The 16,446-nt window shown below is 38.5% G+C and overlaps 1 protein-coding gene across 8 annotated transcripts in view; it reads left to right on the top strand.

Annotated features, from left to right (window-relative positions):
- The window catches only part of CIT (citron rho-interacting serine/threonine kinase), a 68,999-nt gene that overhangs the window by 29,868 nt on the left and 22,685 nt on the right, over positions 1-16,446 (top strand). For 7 of the 8 annotated variants that reach the window (XM_048322977.1, XM_048322975.1, XM_048322973.1 and 4 more), the window contains 8 exons: positions 971-1,111; positions 1,483-1,608; positions 4,565-4,660; positions 6,365-6,481; positions 6,913-7,022; positions 9,604-9,778; positions 11,065-11,262; positions 13,433-13,486. In XM_048322977.1, the coding sequence (XP_048178934.1) occupies positions 971-1,111; positions 1,483-1,608; positions 4,565-4,660; positions 6,365-6,481; positions 6,913-7,022; positions 9,604-9,778; positions 11,065-11,262; positions 13,433-13,486 (1,017 nt within the window). The remainder of the gene's footprint in view (positions 1-970; positions 1,112-1,482; positions 1,609-4,564; positions 4,661-6,364; positions 6,482-6,912; positions 7,023-9,603; positions 9,779-11,064; positions 11,263-13,432; positions 13,487-16,446) is intronic. The other variant, XM_048322976.1, reaches the window with a different exon arrangement.

Genomic DNA, 16,446 nt, shown 5'->3' with positions numbered 1-16,446 from the left:
GGCTCTTGAGACATGTCAACAGTGTTTCTTTCTACAAAGGAAGCTGAGTCAGAACTGGAGTAATGTAGAGAAATTCTCATTTAAAGGCCTGTTTGGATATGCTCTGGACAGTGCACTGGTCCCTTGCTTCTGAAGGACAGGGTACTAGAGAGCTGGTTTTAGCTCTCTAGTAAAACACATGGTGGATTTGGTTTAGTCTCCTAGTATACTCTGCTTTAATCACTTAACAGTTCAGTTCTTCACAGATTCTTCACAGTAAAAACGTTGAATGCTGAGGATTCACAACAGAATTAAAACACCTTATCAATATTTGCTGAAAGAAGTGCAGAATATCTAATATTTGCTGTCGTGGTCAGTCTGGCACTTAAGGTGTCACTGTAAGAATAGTCAGGGAACTTCTCTTATTGGAATCCTTCAGCAGAAAAGAAAGGGGTTGTTATAATAATCCCTTGATTGAGCTTTTCAAACTTGGCACCTGCTGAGAGGGGGCTTTTTCAAGGGTTAATAATCATGAATGTGAATAGGAGGCCAAAACGACATAGAAATAGTACTTCTAATATTTCAAAACAATCATGTTTTAATCCCATCTCCTTTTCTACCTGCATTAATGCCAAGGAATTGTCTGTAAGCCAACAGGTTGGTTATTCTCCTCGTCCTTTAGTAAGAGTATTTTGTGAGTTCTTTCAAAGAACTTGGGCTGAATTTGGGAGTAGACATAACTTTGAGGATGTAGAGTCAAGTAACTTGCAGTATAGCAAGACAAACATGTATCCTAAGTTTTAATTTTTTTGTGACATACAAGTAAAAATTATGTAGCAGAAGTTAGAATTTGGACTCCTGCGCACGTTAATTTAAGACTGTTTGGCCAAAGTTCTATAGTGGTTCATCTTGAAGTTCTGAACCTTTCACACACCAAATTTTTGTATGTGCTTTTCATATAATACCTTTTTTCTTCTCTTTTAATCTTCAGGCTGTGAAAGCCAGCTCAGAGGCAACTGAGCTCCTGCAGAATATCCGTCAGGCAAAGGAGAGAGCTGAGAAGGAGTTGGAGAAACTGCAGAACCGGGAAGATTCTAATGAAAGCATGAAGAAAAAATTGCTTGAAGCAGAGGTGAGTGCAGAGTGTCTGTCTAGAGTAAATTAGTTACTGGGATGTGTCTTAGTTTAGGAACCCCCATCTGGGTGGCTGTGAACAGCATCTATTCCTGTAGTAATTCTTCAGGGGAAAGTGTTATTAGACATAAACCCATTTTTAATTAAAAACCATATTTCTTTGAGGAAAACGGAGGGGTTTTATTTTCAGTGAGGAGTCGATAAGGACATGTGGTTAGCCTGGGGGATTTGGGGCATGATGAAGATTCAAAATATGAAAGCCAGCCGTATATATTGACTCCTTCAGCCTATTTTCTCTAGAAACTACTCTTTGTTTTGTGCTAGTGCAGAGTTGGGTGGCCTAAACAGCAGCTCATAATTACTCTGCAGGAACGGCGCCATTCTCTGGAGAATCAAGTGAAGAGATTAGAGACTGTGGAACGAAGAGAAAACCGCCTAAAAGAAGATATTCAAACTAAATCTCAACAGATTCAACAGATGGCAGAAAAAATTCTGGTGAGCAGAGGTGAAAATGAAACTTAGAGGGTAAGAGTTTGTAAGAAAGGGGTAGGGAAGGATCAGAAGACATAGAATTGAATTGAATAAGGTGGAAATTTTTGAATAAAGGGATTTGTTTCCTGTACCAGTCATACTGGAGAAAGCTCAAGCATTCAAATATTATTTGGACCTCTAGTTAGAAACTCACTCCTGTACCTTTAGTCTCAATAGTGCTTCAAAATTGTAGTCATCTCAGTGGGAAAACTTTTCAGTTAACACAGTAATATTTAAATTATTTACCTAATGATTGTTTCAGAGGTAAAACATTGTGAGGGCGGGTTACTGTAACAAAAACATCTATCTTTTAAAGTAAATTACAGAGGAATTTAGGGGTCAGATCTATTAGAAATGCTTACATTTTGAAGCAGAGAGAAATTAGTAATCCGAATTGTTCGTCTTCAAAGGTGTTTGTTAGGAAACCATTTGCACCCCCATAACTTCTCTGTTGGCAATTTCTTCTCTCTTTCCTGGTTAAACCTATTAAGGCAAGTTAGTATGTCAGTCTCTAGTGAATCAAGCAGAGGGTGTTTCTAATACCTTTGCTTCCCTGGGACAGAAAGCATAATTTAATAGTGGAATAATTAAATTTATTTTGCCTTCCTCATGAATTTTCTCTGTTTGTTGCCAATATGACAAGGAAAAAAAGGATTACATCTTACTAGCAGTAATCCCAAGCCAAGACACACCTGAGAATGTCAAATGGAAATGTAAAAATAAACATATTTGGAGTCAACAGATGACCCAGGCTTGTTCGGGGTGTACAGACTTTAGCATCAGAATGCCTGAGCACTGTCAAGAAAAGGTAGAATCAGTTCTTTAGCAGTGCTGTTCCTTTCAAGTTGTTTTGATAGCAGGAGTGCATGGTAAGTGGGAGACTATAGTTGTGCTGAGCACAGAGCCAACTTTTTGTTTAGAAATAGTGTAAAACTTTGAATTGTTTCATAAGCCTCTTGTGTATATTTGGGGATTGTTCCTTGGTTTTGATTATGTTCTCTGTGGAGAAGAAAGTGGAAGGGAAGGCAGAAATATCAACTAATTGTTTTACACCAAGGGATATGTTTAGCTCTTCTTATAGATAGTTTCCATGGAGTCCTGACAGAATGTTGGAGAGGCACAAAAGTATTTTATAAAAAAAGTCAGAGGCATTGAAGAAATAATCCTGTAGAGTCTTTCCTAGTCCCTTGCTGCTGATCTGGGAGCACAAGGTACTGGTATTCTTTTTTTCTCCATTCCTACCCTGTACCTTCCCTCAGGTTGTCTCTTCAAACATTTTTGACTTTTTGTGGTATAGAAAGGTAAGAAGGGAGTTGAAGATACAGAATTGCATAGAATAAGGTGGAAATTGTTGAATAAAGGCATGGTTTTCATGTACACTCATGTAGCAGTACCTGAGACGCACCTGCTCATCTGTCTGTAAGGAACCAACGAAGAAGTAAGAAACAAGTTAGAGAAGATACTTCTCCCTGCCTGAAAGTGCAGATCATTGCTGTGCTGCCAATAACAAAGTCAGTGCTACATAGAGAATACTAAGTGAGAGCAGGAATGGTAAGAAATTACCTTTTTAAGCCCACACTGGCTGTTAAGTGCCACTGCAGGAACTGGTGAAGCTTCTGCTACAGTATGAACAGTCTGATGCTGGGAGCTTTGAAGCTGCTGCTGATCTGGTTGCCTGATTCTGTGCCAGGACCTGAAACGTGTGGGTTTCTGGGGGAGGTGAGTTGTCCCTCTTGTTGCTGGGAGACATATTTCAATTGCAAATAGCAGCAATCTCCATTCCATGCAGGAGTGTCAGAGACTAGGCACTGTTGATGACCTACTTTTGGTGAGCCTCCTCTTTGATTCTCACTTCTGGAAAAGGAGGTCTATTACAATTACTGTAGCAAAAAAGCGCCTTCAAGATGAGGAAGATCAGGAAATGTCTTCAAGATTAAGATCAGGAAAGAGCATATGAAAACACTATGAAAAGCACACACAAATATCAGAAATTTTCCTGTGCTATGCAGTAATGAGGGCAGATAGGAGATCCAGATGCACCTCAGCACCTGAACTTGTCTATGCAAGAGTCAGCCCATTGGTAGTGAATGACAGACCTGGACCTGCTCCTGTTCTAAGGAAATTGTTGGAATGGCAAATATGACAATAAATAGCATAAAGTTGTAAACTCGGCTCTTTAGAGGTGTCCTGTTGAAAGGTGATTATAGATATACCCCAAATAATATAGTCAGACAACAGAAATAGCTAAATGCTGAACTACAAATTATTTAAGTCCTTACTGTGCATGGCTGAAACTATCTGATGTGAAATAAAGAGGCCAGAAACATTCTGGTATGTTCTACCACATATATTGCATCCTCCACTTTTCATTTTTGCAGCAATTTATAAATAGTATTTCTGACAACATTTGTCCAAGGAATACAGCAAAGTAAGTGCTGTTCCCCCTCTGAATGCAGAATGAAAAGCACAGACACCAGTACCCTGTTTTTGAGGTCTGCAGTGAGAAAACAAGTGAGAGACCTTGTTAAAAATAGATCTGAACTTCCTGTGATGCCACTACAGCTGTAAAATGTTTATAACTACGTATTTTCACCAAATGTCCTTGGCCTATCTTTGGGTATATTTTACTGGGAGATGGAGATTCTTACTATGGAAGTACAAATCTTTGTCCTAAGCAGTGTTCTTGCTCTGCAGTAGATGGGTCAGCAGCAATATGCAAACTTCAAGCTGATAATGTTTAGGTCTCATAATGCTTTTTTTTTATCTTTTCTTTTTTTTTTTTTACCATGAAAATCCTGGACTTGGGATTTTTATAGTGTGAAGCCTTAAAAAGGAGAATGAATGTTTGGTACCTGTGTAACACATACTCACAGCACCTACCATTTCCTTGTGTCTGAATATGAATTTTTACTGCTTTTAGGAGCTGGAGGAAAAGCACCGTGAGGCTCAGATTGCAGCACAACATCTGGAGTTGCAGCTGAAGCAGAAGGAACAATTCTATGAGGAGAAACTCAAAGTAAAAATATCTTACGTTCCTACAAGCTTTTGTGGGTAGAATGAGTTCAGGGAAAAACAGTTGCCTTTAGGCTCTGATTGCTTTGTCTTGTGAGTTGCCTTCTTGTTACCAGTGCTGTAATGTTGAGGGAGCTTAGTGGAATCTAAATCAGTTTTCTCCTATTTTTTCTGCCATTGTACCTTATCTGTCTGTGGCACTGGATTAGGAGAGGTGGCATTTGAAGCCAGAACTATAGGAAGGCATTTGTTGGTTGTAATTTGACATCTGCTGACTAAATAATATTTAGTTAACACTGTTGGATCTCATCCCCTGAAGAAGCTTTCAGTTCCCACTGATTTTCCCTGAGTTTTCACTCAGCCTACCTGCAAGTTTTAAATGCAGAAAATAGTAGACCATTTCTGAAATTCTATCTTCTTGGAGCTGGAACATCTGCCAAGAAGCCACAGAAACCACCCACTTTGTTTTTGTCTTTTCCAAGGTAGCATTAACAAACAGTTAGAAATAGACACCATCTAAAATTAGGAAAAACAAGCTGGCAAATAGGAGTATGTGCACTGGCTAAGGATTTTTCTAAAGAACTTGCAGTATGACACCCAGTAAATGCATTTTGTAAGAATCTTTGCTAAGAACAAATTATTCTTAGTAGAAACAGTCTTTATCTCGTACATTTATCTAGTACTTTAATTCTACATTTTAGCTTAAATGTGAGAGGATGTAGTATTTAGGAGGAGAGAAGAAATTTCTGTGGGAGAAATGTGAAGGAAAAAAGAAAAGTAAGGTGTGCTGACAGATCAGAGCATGTGGTTATCAGTAATGAGAGTGATAGAAAGCAGGAAGATCAGATGTAGATGTTGAGAAAGAAGTGTTGATATAAAAACTGGAAAAGAGGATAGGCATTGGAAAAAGAATAAAAAGAAAGAGAACTGGTATATTATGGGGGCCTTTGAATGTAGGGTTTAATAGGAGAAATCAGGAAGCCAGGTGAAAGAGGTTCAAAGGGATAAAACAGGACATGGGGTTTTTGTAACTGGAAAAGTAAAAAGTATCCTGTGGTGTCCAGAAGTTGTGCCTTTGAAAAACTTGTCTTTGAAGGAAGAGACCTTCAGTTTAACAACTGATTTAGAACTCTGGTCATACATACATAACATGCATTTCTAGAAAAATGTAGCAATTTATTACTTTAGTCCTGTTAATGACAGCTATTTGTGCCACAAAAAGAAGTATTTTACTTTGCTTTAAATTTTTGTCTCTGACTGGAAGAATTCGTGGGGTGTCAGTTGCCTTCTCATCCCTACCTATGGAACTCACGAATTACTTGTAAGCCATGTTGGTAGGGGAGCCAAAGGATGGGGACTTTCCTATTTCTTCTGTTGTACATTTTGGGGTAGAGAGTGTTTTCTGTTGCATTAGGCTGGAACAGTTATTGAATACAGTTTATATGACTTAATAATGAAAAAATCTACAGTATCTCCGTGTCTCTACAAAATCCTGTTGCTAAATTCAGTCTTCAGTGATAACTGAGAGAGTGCTCTTTTTGGAGCACTTTCATGGATTTCATGCAATTGCATCATGGATTTAATTTTGCTTGAGATATGATCAATTACTTACAAAAAAAAAATCTGTCTATCTTGATGATTTTCTTTGTGCTTGCCCTTTGCCCAGTGAAACAGATAAAATTTAGACAAAAGAAATGTCTTCATTTAGGTGTTGGAAAATCAGATGAAGAAGGATCTTGCAGATAAGGAAGCACTTGAGAATATGCTCAGAAGACATGAAGAAGAAGCACGTGAGAAGTGCAAAGTCCTGGCTGAACAGAAGGCGGTATGTGGTGTAGAGCTGGAAATCAAAGCTGTTTGAAGAGTAGCTTTCTGAGGCTGATAATCTTGTTTGAGGTTCTGTAGTGCTGCTGAGCTGCTTTGAAGGAAATTCACTGATTAATGTGAATTTTAAAAGACATGTTTTTTTTAATTCAGAGTATCTTCAAGAATATTTCCTTAAAAAAAGCCATGCAGCTTGCTGCGTGCCCCTCATTTTGTGCCTCGATAATATAATGGTTGCTTTTTCCTGACGTTAAAGCCATAGAAAGCAGTTGCAAATAGCTCCAGTAATTGCATCTGTGTTGCTCATTTTGGCCATTTGATCAGTTTTCTTTTAGCTCTTTTTGTTTCTGGAAAAAGTTCAGCCTTTTTTATAAACTTTATTTTTGTAACCGCTTGTGTTTGCAGTCTCAAAGGCTCATTGCTGTGTTTCAGATGATCAATGCAATGGATTCAAAGATCAGGTCACTGGAGCAGAGAATTGTGGAATTGTCTGAGGCCAACAAACTGGCAGCAAATAGCAGCCTCTTTACCCAGAGGAACATGTAAGTGTGAGAGCTGCTGTCACTGCTGAACAGGTCTCAGGAACATGACCTTAGAGCCTTTTCCAATTGAAATGATTCTCTGATTCACTGTATAAAATTGGTTCTTTTTTTGCAGGCCTGCTGTGCTCCCTGCTTGTTTTTCAGTGATAGCTTTTCAAAAATATGCTTTGTTCTTCAAACAGTTGTGGCTTGCTGTGTATTTTGTGTTTTCTCAAACACAACTGGGAAAATTGGTTTGTATTACAGTGTTTACTTTGGAGCATTTCCTAAGGCAGGTGATTTGTGCAGGTTTGTCAAATATGTTAAATGAATACTAATAATTTTATGTCTAAAATACCCCTGGAGAAGCATACATTCCTTTTTTTAAACATAAATATTGCTAATAGATTTGTATTTTACTCAGTTCCCCTGACACATGATTTTGAAATTGAAAACATTTAAACACCCTTCACTCATAAACTTTTCATCATGCCTTGATGGATGAGAAGACAAGGAAGAACACTAGATTTTTAAGCCAAGAATTTCTATGCATGTTTTTGAATTCAGATCCTTTTGTCTGCCTAAACTTTATTTTTCTTTGGATTTTAGCTGAGATTCCTTATCCTTACAATGTTTTTCCGTCAAAAATGACTTGGGGGTATTCTACTTCAAGTGTAGGAAAAAGCATGGATTGTTTGATACATCCTGCAGGGCAGGGCTAAAACAGTGTTTGCCCTTACTGAGTTCAGGGATTCACCAGTTTTAGCTGCACAAAGGTTTCAGTGTCCATCAGCTGCTGGATCCAACATCAGGTAGTGCCTTTGTGGGAAGCACTTGGATAGATTCGCCTATAATATTAAATAGAATCAGATAAGGACGAGTTTTGCCAAAGACTTGCTTTGGTTTTGTTCCTTTTCTGTGGTCATTATGCCTCCAGATATGTAATGGCTCCAATTTTCATTGCGTTTCAAATATCGTGCAAGTTATTTTAGCCTGAGCAGCCAAAAATATTCACAGAAATAACTGAGGAATGTAACTGTGTTGCTTAATGCTCCAGATGACCTCCTGTTAATCACCCAGGGAGTTTATTGAGGCAGCAAAAGCCATAACTTACCTTCAGTCTAAAATAAAACAGAAATGTCTCAAGGTGGAGCTGAGAAGTGTATGGAAGGTTGAGTGTCTCAGTCATGGGTGCTGAACTGAATGTAAGGACTTAGCTGAGCTGGGAGCATCTTCTGGGAGCAGTATCCTTAACTGGAGAGCCACAGAAAACAAGAAAAACATACAATAATGTTTTAACATGCAATTTAAAATAGATTATGGAGAGACATTGTCAAATGATGAACTTTGCAGGGTTGGTAGGGGATAGTACAGAATTAGCAACATTTTGAAAGAAAATTGCTTAATTATGCATGCAGATAGTTAATGAATTTGTGCTTATTTTGTGAATTGGGCTGTTGAAAATGTATAAATTGTTGTTGGACTGCATTTTGAACCCACAAAAGCTGCAGCTAATCTGAGCGTGCATCAAGAGGAGAGCTAGTGATTAAACCCTTCAGAGGAGAGGGGAGCTCTGCAAGCTTTTGTTCCAGCAGTATCTGAGGAAACCAGTGATTGTCAGGTTCCTGAGAAGATAGCCCAGTAAACAGTAGGAAATGAAATAACACCATTTGACAGTTCTGGCTGACAATAATTTGTAGAGGTAAATTAAAAAATCAGAGAGGGTGAAAGGGTGGTTTTGCTTGCAATGCACAGAAATGTGAGTCAGAAGACTTAAGTTCTATTTTTAGTTTTGTTAAGTCTTCCTATTTGATCTTGGGCAACCCACTTAATTTCTCTGGGATAGGATTAATAACAGCTTCTCTCACAGTGAACTTCTTAAAATATTAATTCATTAATATATGTAGAGCTTTGTGAGTCTTCTAGTAGAAAGCACTTTATGAGGCAGAATTTTCCAATGCATAATAACATGATTCCAGGAACTATAAATAATGCAGAAAGACCCTATTTTTTTCTTTTGAGGCTGTCCATTTCAAATGGTAATAATTAATCATTGCCAACTCTCAAAATTCTTATGAGAACAAGTAATTATTTTTGTTCAGTTTGTGGATTAAGACTTTGATCAGAGACAGCAAAGCTTCACTTCAGTGTAGGCCAAGTTCTATGTCCATTACAACTTTACAAAGCTCCCAACAAAACAACCCCCAACACACTACCCCCAATCCTAAAGCATGGGGTTCCTCTTATCTCATGGAAATACACTGAGAGAAAGTAACTCCTAGAATTTATTTTTCCCCTATAGAAAAACATGTAAGAAGGAACTGATGAAATCAGAAGAATGAACTGTATCTTAAATGCCATTATAGATTACCTTGTGCAAGGGTCATTTGTCTGTGCAACTTGCAAATACAGAATTTTAGTGCTCTGGGCATATGTTGATGAATATGCTAGTATTTTTATTTTTAGCTGGGATGTAGAATTTAAGCCATGAGCTTAAATGTTCTACTTCACAGGAAACTTGTGTTATTCCTTACTTCACCCCAGTGGAAGTACATATCTTAAGGGCATTTCAGGTTTGTCACTTGTGCATTTCTCCTATCAGGAAAGCCCAAGAGGAGATGATTTCAGAACTCAGGCAACAGAAGTTCTACTTGGAAACACAAGCTGGAAAGTTGGAGGCCCAGAATCGAAAATTAGAAGAACAATTGGAAAAGATGAGTCACCAAGATCATACTGACAAGAACCGCCTGCTGGAGTTGGAGACACGGCTGAGAGAGGTGAAAACATGGCTCTAATCCCTCTCAACAAACTTTCTTAAATGTATTCCATTTTGTGTATTATAGTGAGAACTAGAAGTAACCTGTTGTAGTGGTATTTGAAAGTGTATTAATTTAGTTTGGTCTAACTACTTTTTTCCCCAAGTAATTAAAAAAAAATTTTAAATTGCTCATTAAAAGGAGATAAAGGTAAGTGTTAAGGACTTGTCATCCTGAATCTGAGCTTTTAGATTATCTTGCTTTCTCAGAATTCTATTTATATGTTTGTTGGTACAATACCCTTATAAAATTGTCTGGGTAGAGAATAATAGGTCAGCCATGTACAATGACCAAACAGATAACCTGTAGCCTTAGAGTCTACAGCTTAGAAAGCAAAGGACACAACAGAATTGCTGTAAGAAAACAAGAACCTGCTGCTTCGTGCACCACTGTCAGAGTTTTCTGGAAAGAAAGCCTAACAGTAAGATGGAAATATACACTTTTAAAGATTTGTGAGCTGTCCTTCATTTTTAATTTTGTATTAACTAGTTTGGATCTACAAATTCTTTTCCAGTGTCAGTCCACTAATTTTCAGCTAAGGCTGAAATCTTGCCTTTAGCTAAAGTTGTTGGACAACCAACTTGTCCTTCTTTGGCCAGAGCTGACTGTAAGGTTTCTGTCAGCCTTGTCACACATCTCCAGCACAACCGACAGATTCCCTTGGGATAGCAGGGAGCCTGAAGAAGGTGCTAAGGTTTGGAGTTGATTCTGAGCACTGAGATCTGTTCTAGTTGTTAATTTCTTATCCATAGAGTGACATGTTTATCCTGTGTGTGCTGCAAGAAAACCTTCATCAGAAGCCATTCAGGTAAACCCCGAGGCAGATAAGCTGGTGGGTTTCTTTAAAAGGAATCTGAAGGGAAGACAAAGTATGAAAGTCAATTGCAAAATGTATGTAATGTATGCCAAATAAAGATCTTTAGAAACTCTTAGTTTCACTGAAGAAAGTTCATCACAAATTACTTCAACATTTTATATCAGTGTTTGATATGTTTGAGTTACAGCTGGAACTATTCTTGTGCCCTTCTTGTTTCAAAATGCCAGGTTGCTTTTCCCAAGAAACCCAGTAGATTTTACGGAGTAGACAAAGCTGTGTCCTTCGTTTCTCAGTGCCTTAAGCAATCTGTCAGGGTGTGATTTTGGGAATAGATATGGCAATGGCATCCTAAAGTGGGCTCTGAAATGAGACTACATTGCCTGTCACATCTTTGTAATTTACATTTGGATACTATTTTGTCTTTCTTCAGGTCAGTCTAGAGCATGAAGAACAAAAGCTGGAGCTCAAAAGGCAGCTGACGGAGCTGCAGCTGACCCTGCAGGAGCGGGAATCCCAGATCACTGGGCTGCAGGCTGCACGGACAGCCCTGGAGAACCAGCTCCGTGAGGCCAAGACTGAGCTGGAGGAGACAACAGCTGAGGCAGAGGAGGAGATTCAAGCCCTCACGGTGAGCCCTGAAACTTGTCCTGTGAGCTGCAGATACACATAGAATTATGTAGGCGCATGTTTCATAAAGAGGTTAAAAGGAAGTTATATGATTTAATTTTTAATTTTCAGAAATGGATATGAATTGTGCCTTTTGTTGATAGAGGCGTGAATAGCTAAATTGTCATATTTTACCTTTAACCGTATGGATACTTCCTGGTAATGGTTCATTGCTGCCAAAACTGACTGATGGCTTGTAGGAGCATTATTACTTTTGTTTTGAGGTGAAAGTTGCATCCGAAATTGGTATTGTTTATAGGAGTTTAACTCTGTGATTTACTTATTTAAATAGTAGCTCATGAGTTTGAAAGTACTTGATGGTCATAAATGTTTTGATGATTTTTTTTTTTTTTCCTATCAGTTACCCTGCTTTGAGGATACTTATTCAGGGGAAAAAAAACCCCACCAAATTGCTAGGGAGAGTGTTCTAACACATAATTTTATTCCAATGCTTGTTTTATTAAAAATTGTCATGTGTGCTTTGCAGTCTGGTGAGGTGTATGAGTGATAGAAAGGGAAAAAAAAGTTCAAGTCCTGCCACCCTCTTCCACCCCAACCTCCTGTAAATGGAGTTCTAGATTATATGCTGCTGGTTGCTGTCTCTTGAGCACAAAAAGATGCTTTCAAACTGTTTGATTCTAAGAAATATTTCCGTCACAAAAGATTCCCAAGGTTATGGGGTAGAGTTTGACCCGCTACCAGCTAACCCCCCCTTGAGCAGCAGCCTTTAATGGCCTTCAAATCCTGTGATTTGGAAGTGTTGAAAATTGTGCATTCGTGCTCCAGTGACATTTAATCAAAGAACTGTTCCGAATATTGCTGCCATTGCTGGTTTTTGGAAGGGGAGGTGGGCTCAGCTGACATGGGTGCTGATGCTTTGGGTAGATGAATGGCAGAACCATTCCCTCAGTTCTGAAGTGGGCACAGGCTGGGCAAGTGCAGCAACAGCATCAAGGCCTAAGAATAACTGAATAGAAATGGCACTGGGTTCCTTTTGCTCAGAACTGAGGCAGTCCCTTCCCAGCTGAAAGCTTTGCATAACAACCAATATCACTGCCAGGGGCTGGCAATGCGCTTGAGATCTTTACCCAGCAGTGAAATAGATGAATATTTGTGACCTGTGTTCACTCAGTTATTGCTCCAGTTAATGGGGCAAACTGGTAGTGCTGGACCAGCTGCTGTAAGACAGTCCAGCTTAGTGGGCTTGGGACTATTCCTGTCATGGAGTTTTTCACAAGCTTTTATTTCTCACATTGCCTGTTGTGGTAAGATAGCTTTAAAGCTCCCGTATTTGACTTCTGCTGAACATTTTTTTTCCTGTTTAGTCTCTTGGCTCTAAGGAAAATGTTCTGAATGAAGAAAGGTGGCTGGATGTGCTTGAGCACTAACCTTTCGTTTGTTTAATTTTCAGATAGCACATGACATTAGACACTTGTTAAATCACTTTGAATTTTGAGAGAGGCCATGAGGCTGAAACAAGAACGTTTTGCTTTGTCATGCTTTGCTTGTAAATTGGGAGATAAAATGGTACATGCAATACTGCATTCTTTAAAATGAGTGTTTGAACTTTTCTGTACTTTGGATGCTGTCCTCCAAAGAATTGATTATTATGTTTTATCACTGCTTTTTAGAGAGGCTCGGGCTTAAATGGGGCTTAATGGTAGGATTCAGGTAGATTGGCAGAGCTGTTTGGGGTAGCTTGCATTATACATCATTATAGTTTTTCTTTGCAAGCATTAAATTGTATGCAGTATTTATTTTCTATGAAACACCAATCTGGATATGGAAGTAAAACCAACTCAGATTAAAATGTCAAGAATGTAAAAACTTAACATGAGATCAACAAGTCTTCTGGTGACCATTTCAGATGGAACCTGTTACATAATTCCATTCTTGAGCTTGTACATTTTCCTAAAGCAGTTCCAGAGTTGGGAGCATAAGCGTATTTTGATTAAGTAGGATGGGACTTTTGCTAACCAGTTCTTTGCCACTGCAAGGTGCTTTCATAGCCTGCAGCATCTGCCTTGAAACTTTGCTTGCCAGTAGGTTGTTCTGCAGTTTGTTTAGCAACAGCTGTTGGATTCGAATTCTAATGTATGAAAAATTGATGATTAACTTCTTACCTCCTTTAGGCACATAGAGATGAAATCCAGCGTAAATTTGAAGCCCTTCGTAATAGCTGCACAGTGAGTATTAAATACAGATCATTGAATTATTTTGAAATTAAGGATAATGAAACAAACAATTTCCTCATTTAATCCTTGATGACACTGGTTCCTAATGTGGACTTTTGGCTTCAAGGTGCTAGTAGGAGCTGGATGGATTGGATTTCTTTTAGGTTTCAGGTAAACCTCAATTTTGAGGTTTTAGTCTGATCATGAAATTGTCATTATTCTTCTTTTTGGAGAAGAAAGTAAATTAAAATATCTCATTGCAGTGCAGCTAATAAGAATGGTGTAGCAGCTGCAAAAAATGACTATAGGTGAAGATCTTTTCTGCTCACAAGAAGAAAAGATCTACCTGTCCAAATCCTGAGCTGCATTGTAGATCTAGGCCAGAGTGGGTTTTAAGTAGGACTTTTCTGGTCTCTTCAAACAGTGTTCATGTTAAGGTTCCAAATAATGCATTGACACACAGCAGAGAGAACTCCAGGATCTGAATTTTTACCTTCTGTTGTTTGAGATCTTTGACAGGTTTTCAGATTTATTTCATCAGTCCAGGACAGATGTCCAAGGGCTTTGTCTATCCAGAGGGATTCTTGCAGTTTAACACTATCTTCACACTTGCTTTTGGTGGCTAGTGGAGAGTATCTGCCTTCCAGTGACATGAATTATACAAGTGTTGGATAAGGACCACAGTCCTCTAGGTCAGCAGTGATTATAAATTATTCTGGGCTTTTTCTCTCTAGCCCACACTGTAAGCAGGGCTTAATTGCTAGGACTTTTTATCTTTATTGTTTCTCTGCTTCCAGTGATTTCCTCAAATGTAATTTTTCATACTGTAGAAGTAAGTCTCTAATGTATAAATTTTCATCTTTTAAAATACCTTCTCAGCATGGGAGTCATTCTGTTTTCCTCTCTTGCTCTTTAGCACTAAGCAAGGGACTTCTTCTGGTCATAGAATATCTCCATATGAAGAAGTAAGGAAGTAGAGCTTTCCAAACTGTTTTAACCTCTGTCTAAAAGAAATCCTACACAAGAAACCTCACTTTCTGTTCCCTTCCTCATTTTCTTAGATTGAACGTTTAGCTCCCTATGTATCATCATATATCTTACATCCAGAGCTACCTTCTTTTGGTCTGTATCTTGCCCTTCATTCAGAATGATAGCTCTCTGTGAAAACACTTTTGTGATCTCCATGCAGGCAAAAACAGGTGTGGAAACTCTGTGGCTTCTGTTCACTCATTATCCAGTGACACTTCAGCTTTGAGTGTGGGGAACAAGCTCCAGCAGTGAAGAATGACCCATAACATTTCCAGAATGTCAAGAGCTTCAAAGGACTTGTAAAAGTGTTGTGCATTGTAAGCCCTTCAGTGGGATAAGTGGGATCAGACATCCTCATCAATAAGAAATTAATTAAATAGTTCCTAAATGAATAATACATGCTCATTATATACTCTCTTTCCAGCCCTGGAGAATGCATGTATAATTTAATTGACCATGGACAGATACTTTCATGTTGTGTGTTATGACTGCTCCTGGCTGTCCATCCTGCCTGAGGAATGAGGAAATCAGGGCAATCTTCTATTTCCAGTGAGGGTCAAGAAATGCTAATTACAGTGCTTTCACCAGATGTTTCAAACTAATTTTTATCTGATGGTACCAGTAGGATGCAGGCTGTGCTTTTTGGTGACCGTGTGATTCCACTTGAAGGTGATTAGAATTTACACTCCTTTTAAAATCCAACAACGCTTCAAGGGAATAATTGTAATGTGCTGCTACTTACACAGCATGATAAAGAACGGATTTATTCTTTCAGGAAGCTCTCAAGAGAGATCCTTTTTAAGCTGACACAAACTCCTTGAACTAGCCTGGCAAACTTTGGTAGGGAATTACTTTTTATTTGATTTTATTGAGAAGCCTCAAACAGCGTAAGAATTATGAAAATAAGATTAGACAGGAAAAAAATATTGAAAAATTGAATTACTTCTGTACTTTTGTGGTCTTCAAAAGATAAATAAAAATACTTAATCTACTTTCTTTGGTATTGTTCCTGTTTCTCTAGCTTCACAAAGGTCACAGCTTCTGATTGTAGAGAAGGCTGTGTCTGCTTTCCCTGTATCCTCATTGCACACTTGTTCTTCCTTTTGCCGAGGCCTCTGCCCAAGGAGGCATTTTTTTAGGTTCTCCTGTTTTGTGCTTTCTCTGTCACTCAGTTGTGCAAGAAATAATAGGATACATAATTACAACAACAATTGTAACTTGTGGTACCTGCTATACACACACATGCTCCTGGGCACACACAGAGTCGTATTTTATCACAATCTTCACACAATGATAGCTCATCCAGCAGATCTGTGAGGGAGAAGAACTAGTTCCCTACATTTATTCTATGAAATATATAGTCCATTTGAGTGTTACAAGTATTTTCCAGGCAATCAAAGAAAGATCTAGAAATAAAAGGTGTTCTTAAACAGGAAAATTTACATATTTGTCAGTTGTTTCCAGATGCCTCTGAACTATGGCTTGTTCTCAGATCACCAACATGTTTAAAGTTAAAAATACAACTAAGTTATCTAAATAATAATAGAATTGCTTCCAAAAGAAAACTTCCAGTAAGCAGGCAGTAAAGTCTTTAAATATTTAGCAGGAAATAGTCTTATAAAATCTTTGCACTCAGCTTAGTAAAATACTAGAGAACCACCATCTGAATCTTCTGCGACCTAGGACAGTAACACAGGGGCTGGGTGTTTTAATCCTGGGTTGGTGTGGGAAGGAGAGGAATGCAGTCTGGGCAGTGTCCTAGTACTCTGCAGCTCCTAATGTCCCTCAAGATAAACCGTGATGAGTTTTTGTGTTTAAGGTGTGTTTCAAGGCACAGATGTTGTCTGACTATGGAAAGGGGAGGAAAGTGTTCTGTATTGTTGGAACAGGTAGAGATACAATCTATCTGCAGCCCTATTTGAGAGCCTGGGCCTCTCAGTGTT

Source organism: Corvus hawaiiensis, chromosome 18 (assembly GCF_020740725.1).
Source record: "Corvus hawaiiensis isolate bCorHaw1 chromosome 18, bCorHaw1.pri.cur, whole genome shotgun sequence".
In the NCBI taxonomy this organism is placed as follows: Eukaryota; Metazoa; Chordata; class Aves; order Passeriformes; family Corvidae; genus Corvus; species Corvus hawaiiensis.
This window is presented reverse-complemented; position numbering and strand designations above follow the sequence as displayed.